The following is an 18,845-nucleotide window of genomic DNA, read 5'->3' as shown; positions in this document are numbered from 1 at the left end:
TTGTCTATCTCATTGTCGATCCTTGCATCTGATGAAATGGTGCAGCCGAGATAGGTAAACTGGTTGACCGTTTTGAGTTTTGTGTGCCCGATGGAGATGTGGGGGGGCTGGTAATCATGGTGGGGAGCTGGCTGATGGAGGACCTCAGTTTTCTTCAGGCTGACTTCCAGGCCAAACATTTTGGCAGTTTCCGCAAAGCAGGACGTCAAGCGCTGAAGTGCTGGCTCTGAATGGGCAACTAAAGCGGCATCGTCTGCAAAGAGTAGTTCACGGACAAGTTTCTCTTGTGTCTTGGTGTGAGCTTGCAGGTGCCTCAGATTGAGTCTGGAAAAACAACCAACTGAAAAACCTCACAAAGATAAGCGTATACAGAGCCGTTGTCATACCCACACTCCTGTTCGGCTCCGAATCATGGGTCCTCTACCGGCACCACCTATGGCTCCTAGAACGCTTCCACCAGCGTTGTCTCCGCTCCATCCTCAACATCCATTGGAGCGCTTACATCCCTAACGTCGAAGTACTCGAGATGGCAGAGGTCGACAGCATCGAGTCCACACTGCTGAAGATCCAGCTGCGCTGGATGGGTCACGTCTCCAGAATGGAGGACCATCGCCTTCCCAAGATCGTGTTATATGGCGAGCTCTCCACTGGCCACCGTGACAGAGGTGCACCAAAGAAAAGGTACAAGGACTGCCTAAAGAAATCTCTTGGTGCCTGCCACATTGACCACCGCCAGTGGGCTGATAACGCCTCAAACCGTGCATCTTGGCGCCTCACAGTTTGGCGGGCAGCAACCTCCTTTGAAGAAGACCGCAGAGCCCACCTCACTGACAAAAGGCAAAGGAGGAAAAACCCAACACCCAACCCCAACCAACCAATTTTCCCCTGCAACCGCTGCAATCGTGTCTGCCTGTCCCGCATCGGACTTGTCAGCCACAAACGAGCCTGCAGCTGACGTGGACTTTTTACCCCCTCCATAAATCTTCGTCCGCGAAGCCAAGCCAAAGACACATGGATGATGCTGTTGCTTTGTCCTTTCCCTCTTTCCTGACCCACCTGGAGAACAAAACCTCATATGGAAGCCTGCTGATCATCGACTTCAGTTCAGCGTTTAATATGATCATTCCCAGAGACTGGTGGGAGAAGCTGTCCTCACTGGGACTCAACACCCCACTCTGTAACTGGATTCTGGTCTTCCTAACAGAAAGACCACAGTCTATCCTGGGTCAGTAGTAGAACATCGGGCACCGTCATGCTGACCGCTGGTGCACCTCAGGGCTGTATGCCTAGCCCAATCCTCTTCACTCTACTGACCCATGACTGAATCATCAGCTCCAGCTCCAACAGTGTCATTTAATTTGCAAAATGCACCACAGAGAAGAGGTAGAAAATCCGGTGAAATGGTGTGAGAGTAATAGCCTGAGTCTCAATGTGGACAAGACAAAGGAGATGATCATGGACATCAGGAGAACCAGGGACAACCCACCTTTTTTAAATATTTTATTTTTTCATGTTTTGTAAATATACAGAGTAAAATCTTCAATTTCACAATATATTAAACTTATAGAAAATCAAAGAAAAACCCCTCCCCCTTCCTTCAAAATATAAAACCACACACCATCAGAGTTCATACCTATACTATCCATAAAAATCTATATGTGGGGAAAACACATCTGTTTATATTGTAACAATATCTGTTATTATTACAATTGGGCCCCTCTTTGGTCCATAAACCATATCTTGACAATATATCATATTTATTTTTCACATTGCATGTCATTTTCTCAATAGGTATACAAATATTCATCTCTGCAGTCCATTGTGCTCTGAGTAAGGGAGAGTCGGACTTCCAAGTCGTTGCAACGCACTTCTCAGCCACTGCTGAAGCTACCTTGACAAAAGAAATTTGGAAGTTAGTTTATTTCTTATCTTGATAAAATTATCCAAAAGATAAAGCTCCGAATCGTCTACGAAGGCCATTCATGTTATCCTTGTTAACATTTCCACAATATCCTGCCAAAAAGGCCTCCCCTTTACACACGGCCACATTTCATGTGAATACGCACCTCTTTCAATCTCCGATACATCTCCGATATTTCAGATTTTGACCTATGTAGTTTCCGTGGCATAAGATATAATTGGTGTAGGAATTAATTAATACCTTGCATTTATAATTGACATCATACTATCCAAACACCCATCAGACCAACACCTAAGTCTGACTCCCATCTCTCTCTCTCTCTCTCTCTCTCTCTCTCTCTCTCTCTCTCTCTCTCTCCCCCTCCCTCTGTACACCTGGTTTTGCACTTTCACTCTGGAGAGCATAGTACATTTTTGTTACAAATTTGGGTGTATTCCTCAGCCAGATCATTTGACTAATTTTAGGTGGGACCAGCGTTGGCCCCCATCTTTCTCTCAAGAATGATCTTAGCTGGAGAAAGCAGAAGAAAGCCCCATTAGCTACTCCATATTTCTGTTTTTAGTTCATCAAAAGACTTTAGAATCCCCTCTGCATAGCATTCTCCTTTTTCATACCAGGAGTTTAATATTCTTTTACCCATATTCATAGACATCAATACATTCTTACGTAATGATTCTCTTAATGATATCCCTGCTTTTTTTCCCCAATATATTGATTTCTTGCCATACTCTAATCACATGTATTAAGGAACGACCACCCTTCTCCTCACATCAGTAATTCTGCAGTGGAAAGAACAGTGAGCACAAAGTTCCTTGGAGTCCACTTAACTAGTGCTGTTTCATCCACCCACGACGAGCTCGCTGACTTTATCCATTTGCTACTAACTTCCACCACGACCTCAAATTCACTTGGTCCATCTCTAATGATTCTCTCCCCTTTCTCAACCTCTCTGTCTCCATGTCAGGAGACAAACTCTTGACATTTTTCACAAGCCCACCAAATCCCACTGCTACCTTGACTCCATCTCTGCACACCCTGTCACTTGTAAGGATTCCATTCCTTTCTCACAATTCCTCCATCTCTGTTGGATCTGCTCCCAGGACAAGGTCTTCCCTATAGGATCATCTGAGATGGCTTCCCCTCCACTACCATCAACTTGGCCCTTACCCACATGTCCTCCATTTCCCGCACATCTGCCCTGGCCCCCTCTTCCCCCTCGTGCAATAAGGACAGCAGTACCCTTGTCCTCACCTATCACCCCATCAGCCTCTGCATACAACACATCAACCTCCCCATTTCCACCACCTACTATGTGATCCCACCACCAGACACATTTTCCCCTCTCCACATTCCACAGGGACTGTTCCCTCTGTGACTCCCTTGTCCACTCCTCCCTCTCCACAAATCGTCCCCTTGGCTCTACCTGAGGTGCAGGCCATAATGGGAGTTGTGCGCCACGGGAGGTACTATTGGCCAGCAGACCATTCACCCTGCTGACAGACCAGAGAGTCGTCACATTTATGCTTGATAATAAACAGCGGGGTAAGATAAAAAAATGACAAGATCATGAGGTGGAGAATCGAATTGTCCACCGATAATTATGAGACCTTGTACTGGCCTGGGAAGCTCAATAAGCCACCCAATGCCCTGTCCCAGGGTATCTGCCCCAACATGCAAGCAGACTGCCTCCAGGTCCAACATGATAGCCTCTCCCAACCCGGGGTCACCAGGCTCTAACACTTTGTTAGGGCCCGCAGCCTCCCCTATTTCAGTGGAGGAGATTAGGGAACAGACTGTAACTGTTTGGTGTGCAAGCTGTACTTCTACTGGCTGGAGAAAGTTCAACTGATCAAGGCCTCCTGCCCCTTCAAATGTCTCAGTATGGACTTCAAGGACTCCTTCCCCTCCACGAATTGGATGTGTGCTTCCTGAATATTGTTGACAAGTACTTATGTTTCCCATTTGCCATTCCCTGCCCGGATGTGACCACGCCCACAATTATTAAAGCCCTCCGCAACCTCTTCACCTTGTTCAAATACCCCAGTTACATTTACAGTGATCGGAGGTCCTCATTCATGAGTGATGAGTTGTGCCAATATTTCCTGACCAAGGGCATAGCCACAAGCAGGACCACCAGCCAAAACTCCCACTGGAATGAGCAGGTGGAAAGGGAGAATGCCACGATTTGGAGGGCTATCCTCATGGAACTCAAGTCAAAAGGGATGCCTGTCTCCCAGTGGCAAAAAGTCCTTCCGGAACTGCTACATGTGTACAGCTACGAACGCCACCCCACATGATAAACTGTTCTCCTTCCCCAGGAGATCGGCATCAGGAACTGCATTGCCAGTCTGGCTGACGACCCCAGGGCCGGTGCTACTCTGCAGGCATAGGAACCATTAGGCAGACCCGCTGGTTGAGGAGGTGGGCCTCCTACATGTGAACCCCTAATATGCCCATGTGCAGTACCAGGATGGGCAGGAAGACATGGTGTCCCTCTGGGGCCTGGCTCACGCAGGGGCTCTGTCAGCAGAGGAGCCCCAGCTGGTCCCTTGTATCTTGCTGACAAACGAGTGCTCGAACACACCACCATTACCCCTCAGGCCACTGTCCCCATCACCCCTGCAATCATGAGCTGAACCCCAAACACCCCCACACCAGTTCGGACAATACATTTCAACCCCTGGACGTTCACTGCCCTGCAGGAACACAACTACTAGACCAGCGTTGTGCGATCTCAGCGGTGGATAAATCCATTGGACCAGATGCATCTGTGAACTGTAAAAGATTGTATGAATGGTAACAACGGACTCTCATGCTTCACCCTGCTGGACTTTATCTAAAAAGAAGGGGTGAATGTGGTGAAACACGGCATTGCATGTATGCTGTACAGGTTGGCCCGTGTCTGACTCTAACTCCTTCCTGTAAGATTCCCCAATAAAGGCGCTCTAGTCTCCTCCCTTCATACCAGCCTTGGAACCGGGCCAGCAGCATGTGATTTAGGTTATTAAAGCCTTTAATCACTTGATTTGAGTCTGCTTGTGGTTATTGATCGTGCTACAGAAGGCTCACAAGTGTGAGATCATGCACCACCAGATTCAAACACAGCTTCATTCCCTCAGTCATCAGACTCTAGAATGAACCTTCTACCAGGAATATAATGTTACCTTTGAACATAATCTCGGTAACTCCGCACTCACTGCTGTGCTATGGATGGGTTGACTTGCTGGACTCCTTTCAAAATGAATTTTCTCATTGTACTTCTGCATACGTGACAATAAATAAATTTGAGGTAATGCAGAGATTGGTGTAGCGGTTAGCACAACGCCTTTAGAGATCCAGTCTGGGGTTCGAGTCCAGGGCTGTCTGTCAGGAGTTTGTGCATTGTCTCTGTGTTTGCTTGGATTTTCCCCAGGGGCTCTGGTTTGCTCCCACCATTCGAAACGTACTGGGGGTTGTAGGTTAATGGGATGTAAATTGGGCGGCATGGACTCATGGGCTGAAATAGCCTGTTACTGTGCTATGTGTGTCTAAATTAAAAAAAATATATATTAAAAATCAAATTAAAAAATGTAAATTAAAAATTAAAATTAATAGATCAGGCACACTAAGTCACAGCTATGGACAAAAGACAAAACTTCTGTGGTGGGAAGTTGATGTGACATTGAATTTCTAAAACCAAGGGGTTCACGTGCTCAAAGAATGTGTTGGCATTTCAGTTCAGAGATAAGATTTCTCCAGTGAGAGGATAGAGAATTTTCATAATTCTGTACCACAGGGATCACAGACACTGAGAATATTTCGGATAGAAATGGGTACATTTTTAAGATTAAGGGGCCTGGTTATGCTGTAATGAAAGACCAGCTGTGATGTTCTTGAACGGCTGGCAGGCACAAGGGGCTGAATGGCCCATTCCCGCTTCTGTGATGCAGGTTGTGGATTAGTGGGAAAGGCAGGAATCCCAGATCCCAGAAGGCGTCCAGGGCCAACCAACTACAATGCGAAGGGAGAACACTTTTCCAAAGTAGGAAACCGATCCCAGCCACTTAAAAGTGAAATTAACCGGATCGTCTCATTTGGGAGAAAAAGGAAATGCAACAATTGGGGAAAAAAAAAGACAAGAAGGAGGGATGAGGAAACATTGAGCAAGCGTTTGTATTTATGATCTCCTGGGGTTGGGGTTGGGGGGAACCACTGAGAGGCGGAACGTTTGAGCCGCGCTCTGTGCTCCTGTGGGACGGAGATCTCCTGGGGTTGGGGGGAAACCACTGAGAGGCGGAACGCCTGTGACGCGCACTGTGCTCCTGTGGGGACGGGGGGAACCACTGAGAGGCGGAACGTTTGAGCCGCGCTCTGTGCTCCTGTGGGGACGGACCTGAGGGACGGACCGTCCCAGCCAGTCAGTGTGTTGGGGAGAGAGCGCATTGAGGTTTGGTCTTTTATATCATGACTTTAAATCCCACCCACGACCTACTTATCTCGAAAGGAAGCTGGGGGTCTTCTCGGGTTGTTGCACTCGGGCCCAGAGCCCCTCAATGTCAGTACTTTGCATGTTTAGGTCCAGCTGGGACTGGTGTCCCCCTGGGGCTCATGTTGCTGACCTTCCTCTGGCCCCTTTCCCCCTGGGAGCCCCGGGGTCCAGCGTTATCCTGATGGGTGTTCAGACCCCAGTGACAACCCCTGGCCGAGGCTTTGCTCTCAAATCCAGCGATAGCCACGGATCACAGGAGCCCCCTGGGGATGGCGACCGCCACCGGCCCGCTTCGCGGGGACTCGCGCAGGAGCGACGGCGTCGTGGCGAGTACAGTGGCCGCAGCCAAGAGGAGCGGCTGCCTCTGTCCCCTTTCTTGGGCACCACCCGCTTTTCGCGTACCGCGGTCCGTGTGGGTGTCGTGCGCCGCGATAATTGTAGTTGAGCCGCGAACAGTCAGCCCAGTTTCATCCCGATATTTTGGGTTGGCCTTACAAGTGCGCCCAAAGCGTTCTCTGTAGTCGCTGTTGGTGGAACTGGACCCTTGGGGGTGCTTCAGCCTCTTAAGTTGCCTCTTGTCCAAAAATCTGATAGAGACCTTATTTGTGCTGCTCTATAATAACTTTTAAAGTTTGCAAACCACCTTGTTTGTACCACTCTGTTAATTTATCTAACGCTCTCCTCGGTTTCCCCCCTTTCCATAAGAATTTGTTTTTATGTTTAGAGAAAATTAAAGGCAACCTTTTTTTAAATAACCATTTGTCTCGGTGAATTTCTTTTGTTACTGGGTTTTAGGGTCCTCTGGGCTCGTGACAACACCATTCCAGAATCAACGATCCAGCTGGATGGCCTTATCTCCTTCAGGGCAGACAGAGACCCTGCTGCTTCTGGCAAGACTCGAGGAGGTGGACTGTGCATCTCCTTGAACAAGAACTAGTGCACCAATCTCTCTGTGGTGAAGACCTTCTGCTCAGCAGGGACAGAGTACCTCCTGGTGAAACAGACCCTTCTACCTACCCAGGGAATTCTTGGTCACATTTTGCCTTTGGCTAATGAGGGTTAAGCCACAAAGGAGCTTTATGGTGCCATCTGCGAAGCCAAGAGTTCCCACCTTGATGGTGCCATGATTGTTGTTGGTGACTTCAATAGTGCCAACCTGAAAACAGTCTTACCACAGCGAACCTTGCCACCAGAGGAGAGAACAGCCTGGATCGGGTGCACACCAACGTCCCTGGTGCATACAAGGCCACACCTCACCTAGCAAAATGTTGAACACTGTCACACTGAGCACTGGCGCACCTCAGATTTGTGTGCTAGCCTAATCCTTTTCACGCGACTGACCCACGATTGTTCGCCATATCCAGCACCAACAGTGTCATTATGTTTGGAGATGACACAACAGTAGTCGGCCTCATCACCAACAACGAGGAATTCCACTACAGAGAAGAGGTGGACCCCTTCCCCACCCTGTACACAACATCTTTCAGCTGCTGCTAACGGGGAAGAGATGCAAGAGGATCAGAGCCAGCACCAACAAGCTCAGGAACAGCTTCTTCCCACAGGCAGTGAGACTGCTGAACCAAGGAACAGTTCATACTAACCATCTGAGAAAACACACAAATGCTGGAGAAAGGGCTCCTTGATGAAGGACTCCAGCCTGAAACATTGGTGATGTATCTTCACCGTTGCTACATAAAGGTGCTGTTTGACCTGCTAAGTTTCTCCAGCAATTGTGTGACTTTTCATTTAACCGCGGTGCCAACACAATCCTGTGTTTTACCACTAACCAAAGTAACATTTACTTATTATTTTTGTAGATAAAATACAATTCAAGATGTCCTGCATATGTATAATTTGTCTGTATGTGTGTTATGTCTGGTTGTGTTTCGGTGTGCTTTGCACTGAGAACCGGAGAATACTGTCTCATCTGGTTTTAGTTGTACAGTGAGACTTGACATGTACTCTATATTGACTGGTTGCATCACTGCCTGGTTTGGGAATGCCTGGTTTGGCTGCGGAAAGTGGCAAACTGAGCCAAGTCCATCAGAGACATGGACTTCCCATCCATTGAAGACATCTACGTAAGACATTGTCTCAAGAAGGAATCATGGCCATGCTCTCTTTTTGCTGCGATCTTCAGGCTGAAGTTATAGAAGCCAGAAGTCTGGCACCTCTTGTTTCAAGAAAAGGTTTTGCTATCAAGCTCTTGACCCTCTCTGTCCTACCCTAACCCAAATCTATTCCAAGATCACTAAAAGATCTGTCTGTACAGTACTATTGAAAGATCAGTTTTTTTTCTTGCATTAGCTGCAACTGATCATAAGAATGGCAAAGAGAATCACTGGAGTGTTCCCCCCCACCTCCTCCACAACCCCACCATTGACATGATCCACAAGGATCGTTGTTTGAAGAGGGCGTACAAAATTATTGAGGACCCCTTCCACCCTGCACCCTGCTTCTCTCGAGAAGAGATACAGGAGGGTCAGAGCCAGCACCACTAGGCTGAGAAACAGCTTCTTCCCACGGGCAGTGAGAAGGCTGAATGGCCCAAGGAACTGCTCACACTGATCCTCCAAGACTCTCATATTCACATATGAAACAATATTGATTTGTATGTATGAATAATCGTCCTGGATATGTATTGTTCATCTGTACGTGTGTTGTGTCTAATTGAGTGTCTGTATTTTGTACCAAGGATGAGAGAACGCTGTTTCATCGAGTTATACTTGTACAATTCGATTATAATAAACTTGACTTGAACTGTGAATATTTATGTATCTATCATTTGTATATTATTTTCAACTGATTTCCAGTTGGAGTTTTTTGTACCCGTTTAGCTGCAGGAAGAAAGAATTTCAATGAATGTGTTAATTAATTAATTATTCTAGTGTCGATGACAATAAATTCTTGTCACATCACTCAGCAGGTCAGCCAGATTCTGTGGAAAGGGAAATGGGTAATGTTTCGAGTTGGAAACCCTTTCTCAGAATATCTCTTTCCACAGATACTGCCTGGTTGTGCCACCTACTTTGTTGTATTTTCTGTTTCTGTTACTTGGTGAAGACCATTGGCTTTATCTGGAGGTTGTTTTCTTTATCCACAGTGCATTCCTGCTCAATGGCTGAGTTAGAAAGGTTGGCAGATGATTTCCTTGCTCAGCCCTGGAGCTCGGTAATCATTGGTAATTCTCCCTTCCTGCTGAAGGCCTCTTTCAGCGATGCTGCCTACAGGCTGATGCTCACAGATCTCAACAGTGTCTGGTGGGAGGAAGTCAATTCGGATGATCTCAGACAAAGGGCACAGGTACGTTCTGAGTTAAGAACAGAAGAAATGGGTAGCTTAGCTTAGCCAAATTATTGCATGTTCAAAGACACAAAATAACGGCAGAAGTCGGCCACCATAGAACCATAGGACATCAGAGCACAGAAACTGGCCCTTCAGATCTGTGTCGAACTATTATTCTGCCTTGTTCCACTTATCTGCACCCAGTCCATAGCCCTCTACATCCCTCCTAGCCATATACTTGTCCAAATTCTTAAATATTCAAGTTGAACCCGCATTCACCACTTAAGCTGGCAGTTCATTGCACACTCTATGTGTGAAGTTGTTCCCCCCTTCTGTTTCCCCCAAACTTTTCCCCTTTCACCCTTAACCTATATCCTCTTGTTTGTATCCCACCTCCCCTCAGTGGAAAAAGCCGTCCTACATTTACTCTGTGTATCCCCCTCATAATTTTAAATACCTCTATTAAATCTCCCCTCATTCTTCTGCGCTCCAGGGAACAAAGACCTAACCTATTTAACCTTTCCCTGTAACTTAGTTCCTGAAGTCCGGGCAACATCCCACTAAATCTTCTCCGCCCTCTCTCACTTTTATTGTTATCTTTCCTGTAGTTAGGTGACCAAAACTGCACACATTATTCCAAATTTGACTCACCACTGTCTTATACAACTTTACCATAACATCCCAACTCCTGTACTCAATACTTCTTTGAAGGCCAATATGCCAAAAGCTCTTAATAACTCTCTCTACCTGTGATGCCACTTTCAGGGAATTAAGTCTCTGTATTCCCAGATATATTTGTTCTACCACGCTCCTCATTGCCCGACCATTCACTGTGTATGTCCTTTCATGGTTTGTCCTTCCAAAATGCAACACCATCTGCGATTTTTCAGCCCATTTTCCAGCTGGTCCAGATCCCTCTGCAAGCTTTTAAAGCCTTCCTTGCTATCCACAACGCCTCCAATCTTTGCAGCATCAAACTTGCCCTCCCCCACAGCCCTGCCCAAATTCAACCTGGATAGTGGCTGGCTTCAGCTCGTCTTTTATGCCATTTCCTTCAGTTTCTCGATCTTTCAAATGTTTCCCTGTCTCTGCCCTAAATATATCTGATGATCTGGGCTTCACCACCCTGAGGGCAGTGAATTCCAGAGATTCACTGCCCTTTACATGCCATAGTTTTGGGTGAACAACCCCTTTGTAGCTTTGTTTATGACTATCCCTTTGGAGAAAGCATCTCAAAAAATGGGTGCCTGGAATGCATTGCCTGCAGTCATGGTTGAGGCTGGTACAATAGGGACATTTAAAAGACTTTGATAGACACATAGTAAAATAGCAAATTATGGATGTGAGGTTGGGAAAAATTAAGATTGTAGTGGGGTAGGTTTACATAGGTTGGCACAGCATTGTGGGCTGAAGGGCCTATACTAGGCTGTAATGTTTTATAAAATCCATCCTGCCAAGTCCCCTTGGGATCATAGAATAAGGTAATCTTGCATTCTTGTAAACAAGGAATACCGGCCTTTGCTCCCACCTTCACCTTCTCCCGCAGGAACTCTTTTAATAGGACAACCCACTAGATATGGGACTAAAGGGTTCAAGGGATACAATGAGGTGAAAAGCAATAGAGTGGATGTATCATCAGCAGAATTTAAAGGAATAAAGTTGGGGAGGTGAGAGATGCTGGAAAGTAGAGCCAATAATGAACTTTAGAGCTAAGTTTGATTTTCTATTTTGGTTGTGTGAATGTATTGATAAAGGAACAGGAATGGAATCCTTTCTCAGATTGACCTGTGGAATTAAGTAGTAGCAGGCTTTGTCGGGGGGGGGGGGGGTGGTTTGGAGGGTGCTCTGAGGTTATTGAAATTGAGAGAGTTGCAAGGATGTTGCTGGGATTTGAGAAGCTGAGTGAGTTGGAGGGGAAGGTTGAATAATTAGTACTTTATTTCCTGGAGCATCAGAGAATGAAAGGAGATTTGATAAGAGGTATGCAAAATTCTGATGGGTATAGATAGAGTAAATCCAAGTAGGCTTTTATTTTCTGCTGAGGTTGGGTGAGACAAGAACTAGAGAACATGGGTTAAGCATGAAAGGTGAAATGTTTCAGGGAAACTTATTCACTCGGACGGCTTTGTGTGTGTGTGTGTGTGTGGATGTGGGTTCGATGTTGAGAATTATAAGATTGAATAAGTACAGAGGTACATGGATGGAAGGGTATGGTCCAATGCAGGTCCATGGGATTAGGCAGAATATATAGTTTAGCACAGACTAGATGGGTCATAGGGCCTGTTTCTATGTTGTAGTATTCTATGGTTGGGTTGGAGACTGTCCTGAGGAACTCTGAGCGATGTCCTTGGCCTGAGATGAATGACTTTTAATGGTTAGAGAATTCAGGGAAGAAATTGCAGTCCTAGAACAAATTAGGAGCCAAGTATTCTTGGCAAAACCCAAACTGTGCATTGCTGAGCAGGTTATTGCTGAATATGTACAACAGTAAGTATCTTTCTGTCATTTTACTAATGATTGGATTGATTGGGTGATAATCGGGCAATAGATGTTTGGTGCTATTGGAGCAGTGATGCTGGGAGGTTTTGGGGGTGGGGGGTAAGTGGACCTAGAAGTGCTTGATATTTGTACTTTTTGCCTGAAGACACCGTGTGAAGTGTTGATGAGGATATGATATTGGCTGCCTTCTACCTTGTGTAGATTGGACAGTTTTCCTGCATGAGGACCATCCATTCCATCCCTTCCATGTCATCCTCAATGTGATCTGTGTCTGCAGGAATTGAACAAACGTCTAAAAGCGCCGGTGACTGCACTCTGCCGCCACCTCTTCAGGTTGCTGGAGCCCCTTCTGCAAACCGGGGGAAGTAGGCTGCTTCCTGGCTTCAAGTGTGAACGAGCCTGCAATCAGCTCACAGTCAACTTGAGGAGCGAGCTGTCTGGGGTCCCTTTCTACTGGGCTTTCCACTGCACTGAAGCTCCTCTGAGCATGGTAGGTACCCCAGCCAAACTTGCATCTGCTGTGGAGGGAGGGGGGTGGGGGAGTGTGATGATAGAGATGAGTGTTTATTGTCATACACACAAATACAATTTTAAATTTAATAGGCCCTTCTGGCCCATGAGCCCATGCTGCCCTATTGCACCCAATGAACCTACAACCCCCGTACAATTTTGAGTGGTGGGAGGCAATCGGAGGAAACCCACGCAGACACGGGGAGAACGTACAAACTCCTTGCAGATAGTGCTGGATTTTAACCCCGGTTGTTGGCGCTGTGACAACATTGTTAACCACGACGTTAACCATGCCATCCCAAATGCATTGAAATTCTTGCTGCAGTCACACAGATGCACCATCTACAACAGTATAAATTAAATTGGCATACTGTGCCAAGACAAAAAGAGATGAAAGATAGATAAATATTCACAGTTAGTGCACCAAAAAAAAATGACATTTCAGTAATGCTGGTAGATTTTTTTTATGGTCCCAGAGTAGTATATTGTTAGGTTTGGGATCATATGGGAAGGTTTAAATGGCTGATAGCTGTTTAGAAACAAAACTGTTCTTGCAGCTAGAGGTAAAGCAGAAAAGTCTAGACACTGTTGTTGAAGTGAAAACGCAAAGCTGGAGAAACTCAGCTGGTCAAACAGTGGACTTCATAGAGCAAAAATTATGATACATAATCAACATTTCTGTATCAAGTTATGAGCAAAATGTAGGTAGGTATCTGAACGTCGTACATTTTGCTCATATCTTGATGAAGGTTTCAAGCCCCAAAAGTTGGTCTATAAAGCACATTGTTTGACATGCTGAGTTTCACCAGCTTTGTGTTTGTACTTTTATTGCAGCTAGAGGTGCCAGATTTCAGGCTTCTGTACCTCAGTCTGACGGAAACAACAGGAAGTGATTTTGACTAGGATGTAGTGGAAATAGCATCGGTAATGTCCAATTCTGGTCCTCAAGAAAGGTGTGAACTTACTCGAAAAGATGTAGAATGGTTTTACTTGAATAGTTCTAAGGGCGGGGGAACTGTAAGGTTATGATGGAGAAATTGGGTCTTTCCGTGGAGCAAAGAAAGTGGAACAGAGTTGGAGCACCGAAACTGCAGGTGCTTGAAATTTGGAACTGGACAGAAAGAAAATAAAGGTTCCATTAATGTAACATGATACTGCATTTAGAATATAACATACATGAAATTCTTTAACTCTTGTCTACCATAAGGCAGACGGAAAGTCGCCACTTTGTCCAGCGCTCCTGTAGCCTAGGTGGTGCCCCTTCCAAGTACTGACCAGGCCTGAGCCTGCTTAGCTTCCGAGATCAGACAATCTCAGGCGTATTCCAGCGAAATCTAGGTTGGGAAGCATCCATAAGGACAGGGACGGTCAACGTTTCAGGTCAGCGAACCTTCAATCAGAACTTGTTTTCAGTTGCAAAGGAAGGTTGGGGGAACAGAGGATTTGGCCTCTGAAGTAGTGCGCAAAGAATAATGACTTTTTTTTTCCAAAATTGCCAATTGGAAACAGAAGAAAAATAAACTTTACTGGGAATTACAGCCAGCACTCAACTTTTCCTCTCCACAGAAAGGAAAAAAAGGGAGAGAGAGAAGTTGAGATTGATTAAAAATGGTAAATTCAATATTGAATTCCATTGGCTGCAACTTGGCCCAGATGGAAAATGAGATGCCGCCACATGAGATAACATTGGATTGCTTGAACAATTATCTCTTCCGTTCTGTACTTCTCCATGAAGTCTTCCTTTTGTATTGATTCTTCTCCGAGAACTTTTGTACTGCTTCCTGTGCTTGTATAGAACTTGAAAATGTCATTACATTTGCCAGTATCCCCACTGCTCTGGCTTTCACACAGTCTGCCATTTTCCTGAGTTCTCCATTTCAGGGCATTGAGGCAGCACAGTTGGTGAAGTGGTTAGTGCAATACTCTTACTGCGCCAGCGACCTGGGTTTGAATCTGCTGCTGTGTGCAAGGAGTTTGTACATTCTCTCCATGTCTGCGTGGGTTTTCTCCCACCCTTCAAAAATATACGAGGTTGGAAAGTTAATTGGGTGTAATTGAGCAGCACTGGCTTCATGGACCAGAATTGGCTTCTACCATGTGGAACAAAAAATAAATAAATAGATCTTCACCTCAGGGATTCATTTTAGGTCCAAGGGCTCCCACAGGTCTTCCGACCCCACTTCCAGATAGGACTCCATTCTGTTCTCCCAAGTTTATATAATTTGGAGATGCCGATGGTGACAGGTCCTTCTGGCCTACGAGCCCAACTACACCTATGTGACTGATCATCTATCAACCCTGTCTGTTTGTTTGGAACATAGTAGAAAACTGGAGCAGCCGGAGGAAACCCACGCGGATGTGGGGAGAATGTGCAAACTCTTTACAGACAGCATGCGATTTGAACGCAGGTCACTGGCGCTGTAATAGTATTGCGTTAACCATGACTGTCCTGGCCAAAATGTATTGGTTCCTCAGCTAACACTGGCAGCAATATTCATCTCGCTGCCATTTCCTCATCACACTGTAATTTTTGAGACATCCTGACCTTCAGTGCTTTCATTGTGGTGTTTGTAGATTTTCCCTGTGACCACATGGATTTTCCCCTGGGTGTTCCGGATTCTGCCGACAACCCAAAGATATGATGATAAGTGAATTGGTTGCAGTAAATTCTCTCTTTATGTAGCTTAGTGTAAAGTATCTGGATGAAATTGAGGAGAATAAATTGGGAACTGTGTAAATGCTTGAGTAATAATCAATGCACTTATTAGATTATGCTCTAATCTCTCTAAGGTGCAGAACCTTTGGATATCTCTGTGCTTAGCTCATCGGGTGTGAAGTTCAGCGACTTGGAAAGACACTTTCCATATTTTAGCTCCTGAATCTGCCTACCTCAGAGCATGAAAAACAAAGTGTTTGAAATATTGAGCAGGTGAAGTGCATTCTGTGGGGAGAGAGGCATACCGAATACATCAGGACAATGGTCCTTTATCAGACGGCGCTGGCTGCCTGAAACATTAGCTCTGCCTTTCTCTCCGCAAATGCCTCTTATCCTGCGGAATGAAGAGCTGAATATTATTTAAAGGGTGAAAAACTACAGCAGGCTTTTGTGCAGAGGGACTTGGGAGGGCTTGTGCATGAATCGCAAAAAGTTAGGTTGCAGGTGCAGCAGGTTATTAAGAAGGCAAATGGAATGTTGGCCTTCATCGCTAGAGGAATTGAATTCAAGAGCAGGGAGGTCATGTTGCAACTGTATAAGGTACTGGTGAGACCACACCTGGAGTACTGTGTCCAGTTCTGGTCTCCATATTTGAGGAAGGATGTACTGGCTTTGGAGACGGTCCAGAGGAGGTTTACTAGGTTGATCCCTGGGATAAAGGGATTGACTTAGGATGAAAGATTAAATCGTCTAGGATTGTATTCGCTCGAGTTCAGAAGAATGAGAGGAGATCTTATAGAAACATACAGGATTATGAAGGGTATGGATAGGATAGATGTAGGAAGGTTTCTTGAGCTGGCCGGGAAAACTAAAACGAGAGGACACAGTCTCAAGATTCGGGGGAGTAGATTTAGGACAGAGATGAGGAAAAATAGTTTTTCCCAGAGAGTAGTGAACGTTTGGAATTCTCTAACCAGGGAAGTGGTTGAGGCTGCTTCATTAAACATATTTAAAATTCGGTTAGATAAATTTTTACATGATAGAGGAATTAGGGGATATGGGGAGAAGGCAGGTAGGTGGAGTTAGGTCATAAATTAGATCAGCCATGATCGCATTGAATGGCGGAGCAGGCTCGATGGGCCATTTTTGCCCTACTCCTGTTCCTACTTCCTATGTTCCTATGAGTGGGAAGGGAAGGTTGAGAACCACTGCTCTAGGCTCAATTGTTACTGAAATATTTTGCTTGAGAAATATTGTCATTGGCCCATTTTCTTTGGAGTTCTGAAACCGTGCACATAACGAGTCAATTAGGGACAATTAAAACAGTGGTTTTTCAAACTTTTTCTTTCCACCCACATCCCACCTTAAGAAATCCTTTACTAATTCCAAAGCACCGATGGCATAGGAGGGTGTGTCATGGGGCACAGACAAAAGTTGACAAGATAGCAAGTTAACTTTTCTTTTTTAACTGGCATTTAGAAAAAGATGCAATCTGAAGTCTCTGGAAAGAGATTGCTAAGAGGTAATAGCTGAGAGGGTAGCAGAGAATTGATACAGGGAGAGGAGAAGGGAAGGAAGAGGGTGGGGAGCTAGAGGAAGAGAGACTGAGGGATGAGGTAAAAAGAGAGTCGGGATGAGGAAGTTGATGGGAATTGGCATAGAATGGGTGGTCATTTGGTTCAGTGTGTTCGGTGCTCACTGTTCAATCTCTATGACTGATAACTCAATAGATTAGGATTTGCTTTGCAGAAATCACTCAGTGTGCAATTTCACCCCAGAGTTTCCAATTACCCATCACTTTAATTCTCCATCTTGTTCCTATTCTGGCCTCCCAGGTCCAGCAATGCCCAACATAAGTTTAATCTCCTGTATCAGCTCTGAGGAGAGGTTGGACAAATTTCGATTGTTTGTTTTGCAGCATCACATACTGAGCAGTGACTTGATTTGACCTCACTCATGAGAGGCATTGATAGGGGTAGACAGAATATGATGGAAGTGTTAAATACATAGATTTAAGATAACCCCCCATGGAGGGGGGGGGTTAACTGTGGAATGCACTGCCAGATGGGGTGTTAACAGCGGATACGATGGCCATATGAAAAGGCTTTTTGACAAGTAGGGAGTGAAGAGGTATTGATCATGTGGAGGCAGATGGTTCATTTGGGATTACGGCCAACACAGACATCGTGGGCCAAAGGACCTGTTCCTGTGCTGCATTGTTCTATGTTCTCTGCTGGAAATGGGATCATCCTTTGTAATCAGTAAAATGTAGTGGAAACCTGAAGCTTTAGGAATAAAATCGTTATCTGGTGTTTGCAGATTCATAAACATGACAAGCATCTACATGGTTTTTTAAAAAAATTTTTTATTTTTCACACCATAAACCACATTAACCATGATACATACTTTTTCCTTTACAAATATATACAGTGCCATTTTCTTCCCCCCCACTCCTCCCATCCCACCCTCCCTACCTCCCCCCTCCCGTCCATTTAAAGTCCAAAATCTAGGATACATTAAACCAGTCAAACAATGTTGTCATTCAATAAAAATAAACAAGAAATTCCACTGAGTCAATTCTTTTCATTTCCTTCTCCTTTCGTTAATTTAGGTAGTGAATGTCCCCGGTAGGTTTTCGCTATTGTGTTTCATGTAAGGCTCCCATATTTGTTCAAATATTTCAATATTATTTCTTAAACTATATGTTATTTTTTCTAATGGAATACATTTATTCATTTCTATATACCATTGTTGTATTTTCAAATTATCTTCCGATTTCCAGGTTGACATAATACATTTTTTTGCTACGGCTAGAGCTATCTTAACAAATCTTTTTTGTGCATTCTCCAAATCAATTCCAAATTCTTTGTTTTTTATGTTACTTAGGAGGAAGATCTCTGGATTCTTTGGTATATTGTTTTCTGTAATTTTATTTAATATCTGGTTTAGATCTTCCCAAAATTTTTCTACTTTCTCACATGTCCAGATTGCATGAATTGTTGTTCCCATTTCTTTTTTACATTGAAAACATCTATCAGATACTGTTGGGTCCCATTTATTTAACTTTTGAGGTGTAATGTATAGCCTGTGTATCCAGTTATATTGTATCATACGTAGCCTCGTATTTATTGTATTTCTCATCGTTCCAGAACATAACTTCTCCCATGTTTCCTTTTTTATCTTTATATTTAAATCTTGTTCCCATTTTTGTTTAGTTTTACCATTTGTTTCCTCATTCTCCTTTTCTTGCAGTTTAATATACATATTTGTTATAAATCTTTTGATTATCATTGTGTCCGTAATCACATATTCAAAGTTACTTCCCTCTGGTAAACTCAGACTGCTTCCTAATTTGTCCTTCAAGTAGGATCTCAATTGGTAATATGCCAGCACTGTATCTTGAGTTATATTGTATTTATCTTTCATTTGTTCAAAGGATAATAATCTATTTCCTGAAAAACAATTTTCTATTTTTTTGATCCCTTTTTTCTCCCATTCTCTAAAGG

General features: G+C 44.6%; 1 protein-coding gene across 4 annotated transcripts in view; it reads left to right on the top strand.

Annotated features, from left to right (window-relative positions):
• Window positions 1-6,245: 6,245 nt before the first annotated feature.
• The window catches only part of nhej1 (nonhomologous end-joining factor 1), a 406,931-nt gene continuing 394,331 nt past the window's right edge, over window positions 6,246-18,845 (top strand). Inside the window, exons 1-3 of one of the 4 annotated variants that reach the window (XM_069935934.1) lie at window positions 6,246-6,347; window positions 9,493-9,692; window positions 12,451-12,663. In XM_069935934.1, the coding sequence (XP_069792035.1) occupies window positions 9,507-9,692; window positions 12,451-12,663 (399 nt within the window). In that variant the 5' untranslated portion in view covers window positions 6,246-6,347; window positions 9,493-9,506. The remainder of the gene's footprint in view (window positions 6,348-9,492; window positions 9,693-12,450; window positions 12,664-18,845) is intronic. The other 3 variants (XM_069935935.1, XM_069935936.1, XM_069935937.1) reach the window with 3 other exon arrangements.

This window comes from Narcine bancroftii, chromosome 4 (genome assembly GCF_036971445.1).
Source record: "Narcine bancroftii isolate sNarBan1 chromosome 4, sNarBan1.hap1, whole genome shotgun sequence".
Taxonomy (NCBI): Eukaryota; Metazoa; Chordata; class Chondrichthyes; order Torpediniformes; family Narcinidae; genus Narcine; species Narcine bancroftii.
The sequence above is the reverse complement of the archived record's forward strand: the minus strand, read 5'-3'. Positions and strand labels throughout refer to the sequence as shown.